Here is an 18,376-nt window from a genome sequence, read left to right on the forward strand (position 1 = left end):
GCACGTTCACCCTCCATGCCAACAACAAAAAAACAAATTACATTATCTGCCACTTTTCTTGCAAGTAGGGCAAATTTGCAGAAGTCAAATTGGTTTGTCTGCCTACTGGGTGTTACCATCACTACACACACACACAGAAGCTAAAGAACATTTCTCTGGTGAGAGAAAACCTATTTAACAGAATTCTGTCAGATTTTATTTTGCTAGAGCAACCCAGGGATTACTTTAATAATGTAAAAAGCAACAAATTCTTTTTTAAAGCTGATAACCTTAGCTTCTTGCAATAGTCTATTCCCAGGTATTTACATGGAAAATATAACAACTGTAATGAATGCATGTGTGTACACAGCTGTTTATTCATCCTTTGTGTATATGATATATAAGGCATGTGTAAATACATTATTTTCTTATATGAAGCTAAGGAATCTTTGCTAAACTCTGAGATAAGCAGGCCATATGGACACTGCTTAGTTTAAAAGGATTAAAGTGTGGTTTAAAAAACAAAAGGGAAGTTTTGAGGTACAGTGTAGAGTGAAATAGGCCAATCATAAGATGTGTTGATACTAAGTAGGCAGAACTGGCTGAAGAAAGGCAGGTAGAACAGGCAGGAAAGATTCCCTAGCAATTCTCTCTATTGCAACAAAATGTCTGGAAGGTATGAGCTACAAAATTTCCCATTGATCCCAAAACTCCATCACCTATTTTTAATATACCTCCCCATGCTCCATTGCAATGGCATATTAAGCCTTATGTAGAAATCTTCCTTAGATGCTGTTCACTGATTTTATTCAAGACACATAATTCTGAAAGATGAGTCATTACTATACCATTCTTCTGTGCCTAAAAGTATAGTCTTTTCCCTGTGTACTCAAAAACATGCCTAAAAAAATTCTCTATCAATCAATTAGTGAAAAGAGAGTAGTTTAGTGCAATAATGTCACATTTAATACATCTTGTCTGACCTAGCAGGATGGCACTTAAATGAATACACAGACTTATGTTTGATAAATTTTTGCAATAAACAGCTTTTTTGTGATAAACAGTTTTTTCACACTGAAAGATCAAATATGCCACCAACTGTAAGCTCATCCACAAGCAAAGCAGTACAATGTAGTCTGGTTTAGCATTTAGATCTTATTACTACTGAATATTTAATGAATGAAACTTATGGTTAGGTAAATGGTTCCATCTGTAGTGCTAAAAACCAGAATATCTTCATGTATGAATAAACTTTGAACAGAAGTGGTTGAACAGTCTGTAATAATTTCAACCATCTTAAGATTTAAGATGCAACTGCTCATTTAACTGGAAGTGTTTCTTATGTACAATGAGCTGCAAAGGAAAATAACATTTCCAAAAACTGGAAGCGGTCTCTTAATCTGCATAGTCTGATTTGCTGCTTACATTCATTTGAAAGATGCTTAGAAATAGTTATAAGGGTAAATTCTCCTTGCCCCACTGCCAATGTGAGCCAGATGACATAAAGTGGAGAATATAATCTTCTTTGTGACAGATAATTGTAGAGCTGTGTGCAGAGAACTGCAGCAACACTAACAGCAGCACGCACCCCTCAGCTTTCTTATGTGGAAAGAGGCTCAGTGAATCCCTGAGGTCTTATAGGTGAATCCAGAATCATTCTTCACATGTTTTCCTTTCATCATGCAACAAAACCAAATGCTTAGCAGTGCTTGCCGTTTTCCTTACCAGAGTGGGAATGAGTTATTACTAAAAATGCTGAGAAGTCTTAAGGTAAAATTCAAATGATTTGGGAATCATAATATCAAATGTGGGGGAATAATGCAACATCAACAATGCTCCCCCTCTACAATTTCACATCCAATTAAACAAAGCTGCCTCCCTTACCACTGAGATTCAACAAATCTATAGTAATGTAGTTTGGATGTTCTTTTTTCTTTTAGGTTTTTTTTTTTGTGTGTGTGTGGTTTTTTTTTGTTTTTTTTTACAGGCTTTTGTGTAAAACAAGTGAACAAAAGGAATTTGAGATTATTGTGTGCAACACACTAATTTGGATTAGGTTTTATATCAATTACAGGTATAAATAAAACCCTCAAGAAGTTCTTATAGTTAAATGACATACTCATCCATAAAGATCCTTATATTAAACCACCTACTAAGACATGTGTCTTGCAAGCTGGCTTGGGTGCAGCTCATGGGTAAGGGTAGAAGGATAAGCAATTAATTAATCAATCAGAAAGAGTCAGTCTAGAAGCTTCTACACTGCAAGTCACACCAGTCACCAGGCACTGAGACTTGGCCTCTGTCTAAAATTGCCCGTTAATTTTTCATCTACATTTTCACCATAAGGGTTGCTCAGCTAATGAGAGCAACATTAGAATCTCATATATCACATACCTGCATATAATCTTAATATATTAAGCAATACAATCTTACTGAACATGATGTAGAAACTTCAGCAGAAATTCAGACACTCCCTTAAGCATAATATGAACCAAAGTTACATATAATTTTACAGGCAATATTTCTTTCAGAGTCATCTCATGCGCATCCTACACAGTTCATGCTGGTGGCCAACAGAGAGCAGTTCCATTAGCTGATGTAACCTCTGTGTTATTAAAATACAGCAAGAAATACATCATCTATATCTGTACTATTATTTTTGCAGACTATGGTAATGGAATGGCAAGAGAAGTAGATTAGGTGATTACCTCATGAACCAGATCTTTTCTCATTCACAGTCTCTAGCAAGTCCTGGTCCCTTGCTAGAAAAGTTTAAAAGCTTCAGATCTGTGTTTGAAACTGCTATATGGATCCAAAATGAAATGCCACCATCTCTTTCATCATAAATTAACATTATCATTTTTCTGGTGTCTAACAAAATGTGTGCAAAATTCCAAGTGCTTTTATGATTCTAGAGGAAAGCACAAGTCCCGCCATTTTAATGCAAAGATCTGCACACACGCTAGCTCCCAAGCATTCCAGGTTTTGCGTTAAATGAATTTATTTTGGTGGTGACACAGGAAGGAATTGGGACATGATGAATAAGAAATTACATGCCATAACCTCCCACGGAAATACTGCAGTCTTGCTGCTATAACAATGTAAGGCTATGTGTGGCTACAAAATGAAAACGAACTATGTGTTTACATCCCATTTCTGATTTTTTTTTGTGGCTATCTGAGAAAGATTTGATATTGTTGTTGTCTAGGCACATTTAAACTTCAGCTGAAATAACTGCCAAGTGATTCATGCCTGTGTAGCTGAATATACCGATTGTATCTGGAGCCCCAGTGCGCCATTTTCATTTCACTTTAAATAAAAAACAAAATGTATCTATGTCAGTCAGTGCCCTTCTGCTGTACTCAGAGGTATCAAACAGGCTACAATTATGATTGTGAAGTGATTGTGTCACACTGGAGGAAGGTTTATTGCTTTTGAGTCTGCTAGGCAGTAACACATTCTGTTTCATATTACTCTTTATATCATTGTTTGGTTGTGACTAGAATAATCAAATGCCATCAAATGCTGTCAAATTCAATTTACAGTATTTTTCACTGAAGAAGGCCTTATGCATTTCCCCCCCCCCCCTTCTATGCTTGCCATGGAATAGCAGCAGTAATCATCAGCTTTATTTACAAAACCAACAGAGTGAAGACATGTCTTGGGCTATAACATATACTTCATTCCTCTTCATACAGGGGAGGGACTTGGGTTTTTTGATCAGGTAATTAAAAAAGAGCAAACAAAGGATATTTCAAGACAGCAGGAATTTTTAGAGACTCCTAATGTATTTAAGGCCAAGTGAATTTATATTAATTATCACTGCTGATTTCAAAAGGTAATTCAATTCCCTGTCTTCTCAGTCACAGGTCTAATATAATAAAATATCCCAAACTCTAGGTTCCTCCCAGTATGTGTCTGTCACACATATTTAGAGCTGGAAAACCAGGAACTTCAGAGTTTTAAGTTCCTCTTCAATACATGGCTTAAGTTTTATATTCTCTGCCTTTCTGAAGCTATTCAGGAGCTTTTATAAAAAGCTCAAAGGGCACAGCAGTCATCAGTGTTTTGCTACTTTGATGCTTCCTTAAACACAGCAATCTATATAGAAGAAACCTCACACAGACCTGATGAAGCTCTTCATAGGGAGTGAGGATAAGTCAGTCAACCACCTAAACAGGGCAGCTGAATGCAAACACTAAGCAACATAAATAGATGCAATGCTACCACACTCCAAATTACGTACAAACAGGAACATAATTTATCTTGGAAAACTGATCTGTATTAGGAACCTAGATACCTTTTTTGCTTTTAAAAACCTCAAAAATGGTGAATTACTCCTGTCTCCATTTCAACATTCTCAACTGTCTATCAGAGAGGACTGAAGAATGCACCTAGCAGTTGGGGTAAACACAGTAAGAGTATCTATTTTATAATATTTTTCTGTCCCTTTGGACTTCTGAAAATGTATTTTCACCTGCTTTTTGTCATTTGTCAATCAGGAAGATGATTCTTGCCTCAGCTCTTATTCTCAACTTGTCTATCCATATATCAGGATCTTACTTTAGCATTTGAAAGGTGATACACACTTTATCATGTACTTCTACACTTCTTTTTCACCTCCTATTATATCAAGGAATAAATAAATGAACAGTTCAATGAGACTAAGAATCTAAGGTGATGAAAGTATTTACCTGTGAATAAAGTAGTTAGTAATAATGCCGTTTGGTTTCTTAGGTGGTACCCATTTCACTTCTATGAGTGCAGATCCCATTGCTTTAACGATAGGTGGGCTCAGTTCTCTAGGAGGTGCTTCAGCAGTTCTTGCATATGTTTGGCCACCCACTCCACACCCACCTACAAAACCAGAAGTTTGCTTAGCAATGCGAGTTCTTCCTCAACAAAGTGTACAGTAAAAGCAAACAAATGTCAAGTAATGAATCTCCAAGGAAGCGATGCCTCATTTCACTATTAAAAACTCATTCAAATTACTGTGGTTTCACTGACTATTTACTCCTGATTTTCACCAGCACAGGTGAGAACTGGTTCCAAAGTGTCATTTTAGGGAGACTTATTTCAATAGGCTTTTGAAAATCTCCAGTAAAGGCAATGAATTTTGTAGTATTTGGACTCTTCTCTCCTGTCTTTATGATCACCACTTCTTGCTGATGAACAGTTACAGAACTGATTTTGTTCTGTATGCAAATTTCTAAGAATCGTTAAGCTATTTGTGAAGAACTTTTAATGAAATGGCACATATTACCTAAAGTACATTTTTTTAAATCTCCATTTAAAATATTCATGATATAATGTGAAGAAATATTTTATGCTTCATTCAGTGATAGGCTTTCTTTATACTAGGTAAACACTGGACTCCAATGTAGGAATAAGATTTTATCTGTTTTGATGAGTTGAATTTATCTGAAAAAATCTCCATCCCCTTCCCAGTCACAGAGGTGAGAGTTTGAAAATCATCTTACCATTCTGGCATGCTTGTATTCTTATCTCATACAGGGTGTAGGGATCCAGGCCATGGACAAGAGCAAAATGTGCATGTCCTACTGGCTTCACTAGTAAAGCGGGACTGCTCGCATTTAGTAAGATGTTGTACTCCAAAGGCACATTGATTATGAATATCCCTGTTGTGACACAGAGAACAGCCAGTGATTATCTGAAATACTAACAGTAGTGCAGGACAACTTCAAAGAGGCACTGATCACATGCAATTTTAAATTTAAGCCCCCTCTGGAGGTTTTACCTACTGCCTCTTTTTGAAACTACAGCCATTTGAATATAAACTGAAACAGATCCATCTGCAGATCACAACTGGAAGGCAAACATTACAGTTCTTACTTACAAATCTCAATTCAGTTCAGTCAATGCTCATGTTGCAATTGCTACTTCCAGGAAGAATGACCTTATGACTGGGATCCAGGAAGCTTTTATTTGTTTATTTTGGAGGGGCAACAGCTACTAAGCACTGCTGCTTGAATAGAGAGGCACATGACCAAAAAAGTGGAGTCATTCAGGATACCCCTCTTCAGCCCAGCAGTGGTAGCTGAGTGTGAGTTTTTAGCCTACTTTACCAGTGAAGAACAATACACTAGCTTGAACCAAGAAACATTGTTTCAATTGATATAGGAACAGGTTAGTTTTTTTTGAACAAAAAAAAAAAACCCTCAATTTTTACTATTTTGTTGTAATTCAGACATTTTCACCATCATTCCTCTTCCAAAGCTTTCAATTCCTATTTTTTCAGTTCTGTTGAAAAGCTGAAAAAGCAGTTTCTTCACAAGAACAGCTTAGCCATATACCATAATCTTAGAATGATTGTCACAGGTTCCTGGATCTTTCCTTGTTTCCTCCCATGACTTCTTGAGAGTTTGTGGTGCTTTTTGTTTTGTTTTGTAGCTTTGGTTTTGTTATTAGGAAATGAGCTGTAGGTTAATTATCTTTTTTGTCCACTATATACTGCTCTATGCAGACAACAGCAATTTCATAAACCCAAGAGAACATCCAAAGAAGAGTGTCTGTTAAGTGTGTTTCTTCCATTCGGCAGTCACATAAGGCACAATCTTAAGAAAGAATAAAGCAGAGAAGGTACCTTTCTGAAATGAGTCAAGAGGTATCCAATGATTAAGAGCACATTTTGCTTCCATACAGCACCTACTTTAGCTGTCACAGAGATGTCTTTTTGATTCCACCAAGAATCAGATGCCTATGAACAGTTCTGAAACTTGTCCAGATCTCAAGAATCTTTCCATTCCTAATTGTGCTTTTGGTCCTTCTCTAATGAAGTACCTATATTGATACTTGATATATTGAATGTAATAATTGAAGATATAAAGACAACTTTTTTTCCCACTGTTGCACATCTTTTATATGTCCTTTTTTTTTTAGCTAATTATATACATGATTATGTACATTAACTAAAGAAAAAAAAGGTTTATAAGAAATCAGAGAGATTTCAAGTTTATTTGTGGTACTATAAACAACCGCAGTACTTTGGAAGATCAGAAGAATTTTTGAAATACCAAGTTTTCACAATTCTTAGAAGAGAAAGAAGACATAAAAATCCCAAAGAAAGAAGATGCTACGGCCTTTCTAGATGGTAAACAAACAAAATCCCATTACACTAAAAATATCTGAAAAGAAAAAGCCCTGAAGTGGCATGACTTCAATCTTATTCAACTGCTCATCTTACAGGAAGACAAGAAAGGTGCTGATACGAGTCACTGGAAGAGGTGAAGAGAAAAGGAGACAGAAAGTGTAAAAATCCCATGCAAGAGTGGCTGTTTTTTGTCTGTGATATATGGAAGACAAAATGCCTTGGAAGAGGGCATTTAAGTATGCATTGTGTAATGATACTAGTAGTTAAAGTTATATTATTACATCTAAACTACCTTTTGTTGTTGTTTTGCTGTAATTGGAGTGCCTGTAAAGGACATCACAGAAGATCTGAAAGTAAGAGCTTGATGTGGTCAACAGCATATCAAATAGAAACCTTTTTTAAATCTCCTAGTTAAGGTCCCCTTCTTCTCCAGTCCTGAGAGCAGACCAATTATTCCAGCTAAAAAACCTTGCTATCTTATTAAAATGACACATAATTCACTTTTGTGCATCCGATCGGTGAATTTCTAGGCAAAATTCACCAGAAACCTTTGAAATTGGAACTATTCAGAATGCTTAATTTCCCAAGGAAGATTAAAAACAAACCAGGACAGCTGAATCCAGCCATCAACGTGACGCAGAGGACACTTATTTCAAAATGATTGACCTATCCATGTCCAACATTCAGTCCATAACTCAGAAGAAAAATAACCCCAACCAAACCCAACCAAACACCTGAAATCTTAAAATCCTGCTGATGTTGCAATGTGTTAGGAATTATACCAAGATTGAATATGTTCAGGAGGAAAAACATTTTCAACAAGTGAACAGGAAATTGTAAATAAAATCAAGTAAACATCCTGAAAAATTCCAATATCCAATGGAAATCCTTCCTCAATTTGATGTAATTAATCAAATGCTTAGATCAAAGGATCTCTTTGTAATCTGAAAGAGAAAAAATACACACTTATACAACACACAAAAATCTCTTTCTTCCACAATAGCCTTCAGCATCTGCAGCCAGTCTGAAACTACTACCTCATGTGCTCTGATGACTGAGGGAAACAAAATGTGCGTGTTTGTTAAACTCAGCTGGGAAACCACATGACTTGGTTAATTCCAGAGTTCATAAATTTATGTCAGAATAAAAGGATCAGTAAAAGCACAAATGAACCAATTTACCCTAAGTGCAAATGGCAGTTTTGTTATTTGGTGTCAAAGTTACCATGAGCACAATGACAATGTGCCGTAACACATTTTCATGTTTACTAAAGAGCAAGGGTTTAGTTGGTTAATATTCCCAGCAATACTCTTTTTCATAATTTACAACAAGTAGATGCTGATAGGTTATTTAACATTTATGAAGTTAAGATGTAATCAGAAAAACCCTGATTATCTTTACAAATATAAAAGTTAAATCATTCCACTATTTTTTCCCTGTGACTGCATTTCACAGCAGGTGCACATTTTGCAATGGGAAAAGTAAATCAAACTAAACCTTGGGGTTTTGTGGGCATATTTGGATAATGTTTAATGGCCAATTCTATGCAAAACTCTGCAAATGAGGTTTGATGGCTCTGTGTACTTCAAAACTAGGCTAGGTCAAAATAGAATTCGCAGCACAAGATGCTTAGAACTGAGGAAAAAAATCCACAGTCTGTTTTACAGACTGGTAACAAAAAATCTGTTTGAAGTCAATTGCTGAAACATTGTTTAATATGATGTGAAGCTCAATCACAATTAGAGCAATACAGTTGAACTCATTCACTTACAATAAACAAACACTAAAAGAATAATGTAATATCTTTTATTTAAAACCAAGCAAGAGTAAAGTTATATTTTAATATTAAACTTCACATCATGTGATGGTTGTATCAAGCATTCCCAGCAAGACTCTGAAGATATTAGTAGCTAGAGATGCCGATTTGTTTCAAGATGCATAACTCTGGACACTGAGCTCGAAAAGCTTGCCCTACAGTGCTGTGGAGCAAACAATAATTTATATGAAAGAACAAAAATGAGGAAATGTAACATTGGCTTAGAAAAAGTCAAAACAATTTGAGAGGCCACCAAAAAAGGAGAAACCAGCTTAGCTGGAGAAGCTAAAGAGACAAATAAATGTCATTCAAATACCAAATTTGATACCAAGAATAAAGTAAGAATCCAGACATTTTACAGAACTTTCATTCTAACTGATAAGCAAACCAAAGGTGGATGAAGAAGAGCGCTACAACATGATGAAAGAAGACATTATATTCAGACCATCCTTAACATATGAAGGAAGTAACATAAGAGCAGACGCCAGCATCCTCTTTCGACCGTGTACAGACTTCATGGTATCATCATCAGCAACTGGAGCTATCTAGCAGAATCAAGCCCCCAGTGAGGACCAGAGGGGCTGTCAATGAGTTGAAATGCAGGATGGCTACCTGCCTACCTATCAATAACATTTATGGATATACCTTGGGAGAATTATGTAGTGGGGCCTTTTTTTTCCCATTCAGCTTTTCCGCCTCTACCCATGGCACTAATAGTCATTCCATAATAATTGTAACATATCCTTCTGTAGCATATCGGTGAAATGTACCGTACCTTTGAGGTCTGTGCACTGAGGCAGTGCAACACAAGATAATGGGATGCCTATTTCAGAAAATAAAGTCCTATTTTCCGTAGTGAGTGAGGTGTGTCAAATATTTTCTCCAAATCTGTCACTTTAACCACTACTTGGCCACCTTGCTATTTAGCTAAGTCAGGAGTTTTGAAATGCTATATATCTATAAAGTCATAAGGTTTAGATAAATTACAGAAGTTGAAACATTATAATTAAAGCCATCCAAAAGGAAGGTCTGTGTAATATGATGCCCATAATTAATCCTGAAGGTGATTATTTGATCCAAATTTATTACAGCAGATAAGAAGATAGAATGCTAAAGCATCCCTGATATCCAGAAGACAGCATGACCAACTACCATCTCATCAAAACTGGTTAATAAAAAGCACTTTTTTCCATGGAGACACTTTCAATTAAAACAAATGTCTCATCCAAGAGTGACTGCCAAGCCTGACAATCCTTATAACGAATGCTGCATTCTGGGTTTGTAAGGGAAACCTTTATTAGCTCAATATAGCCTATTTTGAAATATGGTTCTGTATATATCTATGCTTCTGCACACAGGGTTGGTTTGTAGCATTAGTAGTATTTAGTATTCTTTTAGTAACATAATGTGCTGCTAATACTCCCCATTCCTGTACAATCAGCCAGTGGCTCTGAGGTGCTATAATAAAATGAACAGTTTTGCTTTCCTCTTTACCCAGCAGGGTACTGTATGAAAACCAATCCCTTATTCATACTTAAATAATTGGCCCCAGAACAAGAAGGCAGAGAGGAAGGGACTGAGTCACCAAATATCCATGAAAGGGAGATAACAGTTCAAGGTGCATCCCAGTATCTGGGAAGAAATACATATGCCTTCCCCTGATTGAGGAGAATGATTCCGGCAGCCATTTGAATACATCAATCCTGCATCCTCTACGAGGCCGTAATGTCCAGCCTCCTCCTTACCCCTCTAATTGTGTGGTTTTAGGAATACATGAACTGTGTCTGCACAACCTTATTTACAACATAACCAAATGTACTACACAGAGCCTGATTCTCCTTGCAGGCTTGTAACCTACTATGAGTAACAGGAATTTGAGCAGCTGGAAAAGAAAAAGTCTAGAACAACAAGGACAAGCTTTTCTGGGAAATAATACACTTTTCACAAGCCTGTGCTATTCCAGTACATTCTTATGTTCTAAATTTATTTATAATGTTGCTGAATATTTTGTACCTTAAGTTATATTTATTATCAAAACAATCATGCAGCATGAGTCACTTTCCAGTAAAGTCAACTGTAGATTATATGCCATTTGAATTCACCTCCCTTCTGCTGGGTTCTAAATCCTTTCAGGCAGTAGGGGGAAAAGTTTAATTTAAGATTTTAATCTTTCTCATATATTATAGCATTTCTAAAATGGATTTTGTGCGTCTGAAAACTAAAAGATTGACAGCTCAGGGTATTATAGATTTATTAATCATTGCTTAAATGGGTAGGGTGAATGCTGCTAAGCACTGCCATATAACTTGCTATCTCAGCCTTGAAGGCAAAATATTTTTTCTAGGTGACTTTATTTTTAATGTCAATTGACTCTACTGTGACTGGATGAAGAGACATTAAAAACTTCTCTGAGTTCATTGATAAAATGTATTGTTCTTGCAACATGCAAACACCTGAAGTTTCTAAAGGAAATTGACCTCATTTTAGCTAAAGAAACCCAACATGGAGAAAGTGGAGAACACCTTCCTGGAGATGAGCTGCACTAGACAGAAAGTTGCTCATTTACGATGCTCTCATTATCCCTCAATAACTACAGCATGTCGTTTTTATAACATCAGTAAAGTACACCTATCACTTAAGCTATGATCTATATTAATGACACAGAGCACAGGCCCCTTATATAAAAAGATACTATTATTCAGTTATTCCTTCTTGGCCTACATCTGTAGCAGGCCATGACAACCTGGGGATATTCAGGAGAAGAGGGCCTTTGCTGACCCACCCTCCTGTAAGGTAACATGTCCATAAAACACTACGGTGCTCAGGTGAATAAAATGTACTTAATCAAGTCAAAGCTAGCACAAGATCTCCATGTCACACTCTGACACCTTTCGTTAAAGGAGCTCAATGTTGCATATCTGCAGGACAACCACTCATTTTAATTGCCAATGTAGCTATCAAGACAACACCAACCCTACAATCTGGCAGGTTTCCCTGTTGATAACTCAGTTTAGTCTGAACAGAAGAGAAAATTTATTTTCAATGTAATTGTGGCTTTTCTTTTTTTTCCTTAATACTCAATGATAGTTTACAAGATCAAATGAACATATGATTTTTGATCAGCTAATCCTCACAACACCCATGTCAAGTATATAGGTCAATATTATTAACACGTGTCTAGGAAACAGCAGCTTTAGATACTGGTTATTTAAATCAAACAAGCATTAAAATTAATATGAAGAATAAAAATATCAGAAAGATTCAGCTGCCTGCCTGAGCAGACTAACTTTCCCATGCTTTTGTTTTGCTACAAATTACTACATAAAAATACATTTTTACCTGGCACATCCCAAGCTAGAAAAATGGAATATGCATCAATTACTGTGACATTATATGGGACATGAATTTTCTCTGGTGTTCCTACTGGTGTTTGTATAACGTATTTATCACTAGTGTTGCTGCCACCCCAGGTGCTGGCTTCCAGCTGGTAAACATATCTGCACAAACACAAAAAGATCAGTAGACACTACGGTTAGAAGCTTTAGGCATTATCAGTAATAGAACATTTCAATTTTCACCAATTTAAAGAGACTAAAGACTTTTAAAAAAAAATGAAGTTTTTCTAAATCTATTCCATGAAGGGAAAAAAACAATGAGCCACCGACAACCAACCATTCATGAGGAAAAAAAGCCTCTCCCTCTGAATCAGAATGGCCTATTCTCAGAAATGGAAAGGAAAGGGAAGTCCTTTGATTAAAGCTTTCCAAGACTTGGAAGCCCCCTAAATGTGCCCTAACAATTTTCCCAGTAATTAAGTAATGTTGTAAGACATTTTTCTCCTGTTAAAAGAGTGACTTATCTCTTGTACATTTCACAAACACACATACATACATTTTGAACTCCTTTCACCCATTACCGGAGCTCTTTAATATGCCTTACCTCCTATTAGGCTGCAGGTTAATATCAGTGAAATTTAAGTCTGTACTGCCACACAGAAAAATCTGCTCTCCATCACGAAATAATCGATACTCAGTAATGAGTCCATTGGGTTTCTTTGGTTCACTCCAGTAGATCTCCACTTCTGTTGAGCTGACTATGATATGATGAGGCTTTGGCCATACCCCTATTAACATCACAGTGACACTATTTTAATTTGACAGAAACATAAAGGGTTTTGTGTTTTTTTTTTTCCTTTCCCACAGTTAGTGCTGTTGCTTTCAGCAATGTAAGGAAAGCATAAAACATTGCCAGAGACAGAATTTAACACACTTTCTGCATTTACCCTATATCAAATGCAACCAACAGGTCAAGGTACAGCTTAATGGAGAACAAAGCCAAAGGCTGCAGCCTTTATATGCCCAGTTGTCTCTGCATATTTATTTATGCTTTAAAAAATATGCATCTAATAATCTACCTTGATAACTTAAAGAGGAACTTAGGGAAATAATATCAAAAAGAAAGTAGAAATGCCACACCAGGCAGTCAGTATAAAGAGTGTGTTAAGATACAAAAACTCCGAGAGACAGATTTTCTCTTGTGTAGATTTATACACAATAGCTTGATGGGTGAAAGTGGATTTTTGCACCTTGTTAAACCATCAGAAAATACAAGCCCACATGACCATCTCTATAAGAATGCACTTGTCCCTTACCATGAGGAGCAGCTTGCAAAGTCTGACCTGAAAGTGGTTGGCTAGAAGCACACCCAGCAGATGTGCATGCAGTAAGCATGAAGCTGTAATTAGTGTATGGCTGCAGACCTAGAAAGAGCAAACACAGATTAGACAGAGAAATTGACATTGGGCATACCAAGAACTGTGCCCCTACATAGAAAGTTACCAGACTTAAAGTTAACATTTAATATTTTTGGCAAAGAAAATGTGAACCATTCTTATGTTACATCTAAATAATACTGAAATGGTGTATTCTTGTTAATTTTATATACGTATATCATCTACTAGTTTAAAAGACCTGACAAAAAAATTAGTTTGAACGTATTTCTCTGCTGCAATGGATCTACAGATGTCCCTCATATACATATATTGGAATTAGCTTCAGATAAGTTAGATGGCACTTGCAGCATAGTAACAACAGTCCAAATCTCAGCCCAGATTACCCTCTGAAAATTTACCCAGTCTCTCAGGTGTTGTTATTTTTTGGGGGTTCCTGTCCCCTTCCCAACTTCTATTTGTTATTTTTTTCCCTTTTTCCTATTTGTTACAAGATTGTACTATAGATGTTTTAAAGCAGTTTAGAAGAACGACTGACAACCAAGCCGTCCCCACTACAAGATACTAATTCCAGTTGCTTGTAGTTTCTTCAAAATGATTATTTGCAGCTCAAAACTTCTCTGCTGCACACCCTCCAATGAGACTAAAAGAGAATATATTACTTTGACCTTTCCTTGGAAATTTTCAGGCACCCTTGTGCCCTGTGTTAGTGACTTCAGGTTTGAAATCAAGTTGCCCATAGCTTTAGAATTTGACTTTAGGACACCTCACCAAAAAATTGGCTGAGATACTAAGCTTTCAAAATAGCCATTTCTGCACACCTGTTAGAGGTTTCTTACACTTAAGACCCCTGTTTCTTACACTTAAGACCCCTGTTTCTTACATTTAAGACCCCATTTTGAATGCCTCAGAGCTCAGCTTTAACTGATGATAAGACTGCCACACAGATCTTGCTCCTGCCCAGGCTACAGAGTCTTTGCTATGTTACTCTTTTGGGTACTGCTCAAAGTTGATCTTAAAAATTTCATTACAAGGCACAGAGACTGAAATAGCTCTCTCTTTAATGCTTTCAAGGATCCTCTTGTTAGCACTTCATAATACATTAAAAAAAACATTCCTCTTCCTGAATGCAAAAGGGACAAATATCAGCAAGAAGTAAATTATATACAAAGCCTGTGAAAATGTTAGGGCTTCAAAACTGAATTCTCAAACTAGGAAATCCCAGCATTAGGATGTTGCATGATACGAACTGACCCCATCTATGTATAGGCTTTGTGGCACAGTCCTGTCTAATACTCCCTCCAAGATGTGTTCCCTTGGTCTCTAGCTTGCCTAATTTTGTAGTGTCTGGCCCTAGAGCATACAGTTGCTGAACTAACACCACAAGCTGAAAATTGCAAACGGCTTCATAAAGTACCAGAAGAATAACAATAAAAAAGAAAGGACAAAAAATTTCTCTCTCAGAAAGACGATGCTGACTCAAAGACACTGAGAAACAAATACCTTCCTGGACCTGACAGGAGGCCATTTGGGATGCCTGGGACTTGGCTGTCAAGAGTACCTGGTCTCATGCAAAACTTAATCCATTTGAGCACAACTGGTGCCTTCATTTGCAGCCCCAAGAGCTCTGGAAATTCAGGCCCCAGGTTTCAAGGCAGGATGTCCAGAAAATGGACAAGACAAGATGTGCCTTCCTCAGTACCACAGCCTGAGCAGATATGAATGCCCTGGACAACTAGCAAAATTCCTTCATCCGGAGGTGACCTCTCCTCCATGCTCTGCCACTGTCTGCTTGCTTGGAGCCTTCTAATCTGGCATCCCACAGGATTCATGAGACTTCCCAGTGGGGGACCATGGCAGCCCCAGTCCAGGTGCTTCCCTAAGAATGGTGCTGGCCAGGATATCCTCCCAAAGCTGGGCAGGGCAGAACTGTGTGGAGGCCAGCACATCTCCCAGATGAGCTGAAATGGGGTTCTGGACCATAGGCAAGAGTGGGGATGACCCCAGGGAGGCAGGCAGCAGCTCGACAGAGAGCTGATGGGTTAACACACTGCCCTGTGTCCTGCCACTTGGCCATCCTCCCAGCACACTGCCCCTTGTCCTTTCTTCCTTTTGACAGTCAGTGTCTCCAGCCCCTCCGTGAGCCATGTTCTATCCCTCTGGGTTGGCACCATCCCAGCTGCCTCCTTCATAGAATCATAAAATCATAGAATAATAGAATAATTAGGGTTGGAAAGTACCTTAAGACCATGTGCCTCCCTGAAGGAGGAGAAAGGAAAGGAAATTTAGCTCTGGGCAGATGTAGACATAAGCCCATTTACATTGAGATTTCCAGAAGGAATAAATTTACCAAGCATAGCAAAAAGGTGAGGCAGCAGTCCTACATAGAGGAACGTTTTGTTTTGGTTTTAATTGTTTTGGGTTTTTTTTCCATTTAATTCTTACCCAGAAGAGGCACAGCTTGTGGACTGAATGAGACAGTAACTATATGTACAAATAATTACATTACTGTTTAATGTTGACTGCTTGTGTGAAAGAGGCTGAACTAAGATTATATGGGTCAATTCAAATGATTAATATAAGTTGATCTTTAAGTGCATGGCTTTGTGACCTTAAGGTACTTTTGATGTAGCCCATGTGCTTAATTGTAATTACTTCAAGAACAATGCAATTCTGTGACAAGACCTTTGTTTATAAACAAATACTTGATCATAGCCAGTAAGAAGATATTTTAATTTGAATATATTATGAACAAATAGAAAGAATAAGAAACAATTACATAGAAAGGTAAATACTGAATGGAAGACATGCAGGCTACTTAACAATGCAGGCTACTTAACTACTGAACAAGACATGAAGGAGAGAAGATAAAGAGATGACCCAAAGGGACAGCGCTGGCTGCAACTTAATCATGAACTGGAAGAGAAGAAAAATCATCTGAACATTGCATATAAAAGTAAGAAGGGAGAAAACGACAGTTGCAGACTAGAGAGAGGCAAAGGCATGGAGGAAAGCCAAGTATTAAACATTTCAGGGTAGAAAAGATTACTGTGGCAACAAATTACTTGAATTCCCCTAAAGGGAGTCATGTTCACTTTTAAAGGAAACATGCATAATAAAGCCATACTCATTTACAACTACATTTTAAAGAGAAAAATGGGCATTAAAAAAGAGCACATGGTTTCACTGAATTTACTGGGGAAATTCTGATATGTGAAACTTATTGTCATACACAGAGCAGGCACAGCATATTTTTATCAAGATTATTAAAGCTTTGCATCAAATGCCTTGTCTTATGCATGCTTTGGAAAGCTCTGTGCAAATCTACGTAGGTGATTAATAATAAAAATAACAAGTAAGATAATCTCGAAACATAAACAGCATTTTGCTTTTCCAGTTTCTCTGCTTGATTGTTCACTAGAGTATACTTCTTTTCTTTTGTGGTCTGTTATTGTGGGTTTATGGTTTTTATTTTTTTTTTTTTTTTTTTTAATTGAGCAGTCTATTTTGTTATTGCAGCAACTGTAATTTGCCCAAAGGCTGTGAAAGAGTGGGTTGTTTTTTTTCAAGAATGCATCGTTCTAGTAGTCAGATCAATTCCTTCTAATACTGTTTGTCTCCATTTGTGGGTATGGCTCCACCAATGTCAGTAATCAGTTCCCAGAATGACGCTCCTGAGTCTCACAGTGGGAATTTTACTTAGGAGGATGTCAGATTGCTGACCACAGCCTTGCACAATCCCTCCACCCCTAAGAGTTTCCTTTAGATAAATATTACTAATGAAATCAGTGCTGCATGGAGATAGAGTTGACCAGTGACTATATTTCTGTATCTCATTATTTTCACTACCCTGAAATGGAGAATATATTCAGATGAAAGAATTTCAAACCATTCAGTCATAAAGTATTTGTTAACACTGTTTGTTTTACTAAGATAAACATCAATGGTCTTGCTCAGCCTTTATCTAGAGATGATTGATCCTACAAAGTCTCAATAAAGCCTCTTAATTGAGCTATTATTTTTAATGTATTAAAAAAAGAGGAGCTGAGGAAAATCTTTGCTATATATCCACCTGCTTCTGCTGAAGAGGGCACTCTTAGCTTTCTTTTACAATTTCCCTAATTTCTTCAGTCTTACCCTCCGCCTGGCCCTACTACAAAGCATTAGCAGGCCCATTTGTAAAGTAGTAGTAACACAAAGTGAAACAATGCCATAACTGTCATCCAAATTGTTCTGTACAGGGTAGTGGAAGTGTTCAGTAATAAATGATATAAAAAGGTCTTTTATTGACAAGCTGCCATGTGCTGTTTGCATTAGAGAATATGAGAAGATGATGGCTGCTGCCCTAGGTCCCAGTGGCATTCAACTCAGTGAGATAGCACAAAATGCTTCAGTTTGCTTAAAGCATTGATAACACCTCTAAATAATTAACTGAGGACTTCCTGTCTTCAATTACTTAATGCTTTTTTTAACATCTTGAGAGGATTATAAGCAATTTATGGATTTCACATGATGAGCACATTCACTGCTATTCCCACAAAGCATTTGTGGGATCATGTTTCCAAAGCTTTGATGTAATTAAAAATAAGCAGCAAGACAATGGTGCAGTGGCAAGGTGTCTGTTATTTGCAAGACCCTACATTCAAAGTCTCAAGAAATACTAATGCTATAGCTTCATTAATGTTCAACTGTTGCTCACGGAAAAGCAGAGAGTTTTGGGAGAGAGAAGGAAGAAAAGAAA

The 18,376-nt window shown here is 37.1% G+C and overlaps 1 protein-coding gene across 1 annotated transcript in view; it reads right to left on the minus strand.

Moving 5' to 3' along the window:
* The window catches only part of USH2A (usherin), a 375,196-nt gene that overhangs the window by 50,167 nt on the left and 306,653 nt on the right, over positions 1-18,376 (minus strand). The window contains exons 56-60 of the mRNA XM_061348575.1: positions 13,558-13,665; positions 12,846-13,029; positions 12,246-12,403; positions 5,460-5,618; positions 4,674-4,836 (exon numbers count right to left, since the gene is read on the minus strand). Coding sequence (XP_061204559.1) covers positions 4,674-4,836; positions 5,460-5,618; positions 12,246-12,403; positions 12,846-13,029; positions 13,558-13,665 — 772 coding nt within the window. The remainder of the gene's footprint in view (positions 1-4,673; positions 4,837-5,459; positions 5,619-12,245; positions 12,404-12,845; positions 13,030-13,557; positions 13,666-18,376) is intronic.

Source organism: Neopsephotus bourkii, unplaced genomic scaffold, assembly GCF_033783945.1.
Source record: "Neopsephotus bourkii isolate Nb327-2 ecotype Australia unplaced genomic scaffold, CSIRO-AGI_Nbou_v1 NB_360, whole genome shotgun sequence".
Taxonomy (NCBI): Eukaryota; Metazoa; Chordata; class Aves; order Psittaciformes; family Psittacidae; genus Neopsephotus; species Neopsephotus bourkii.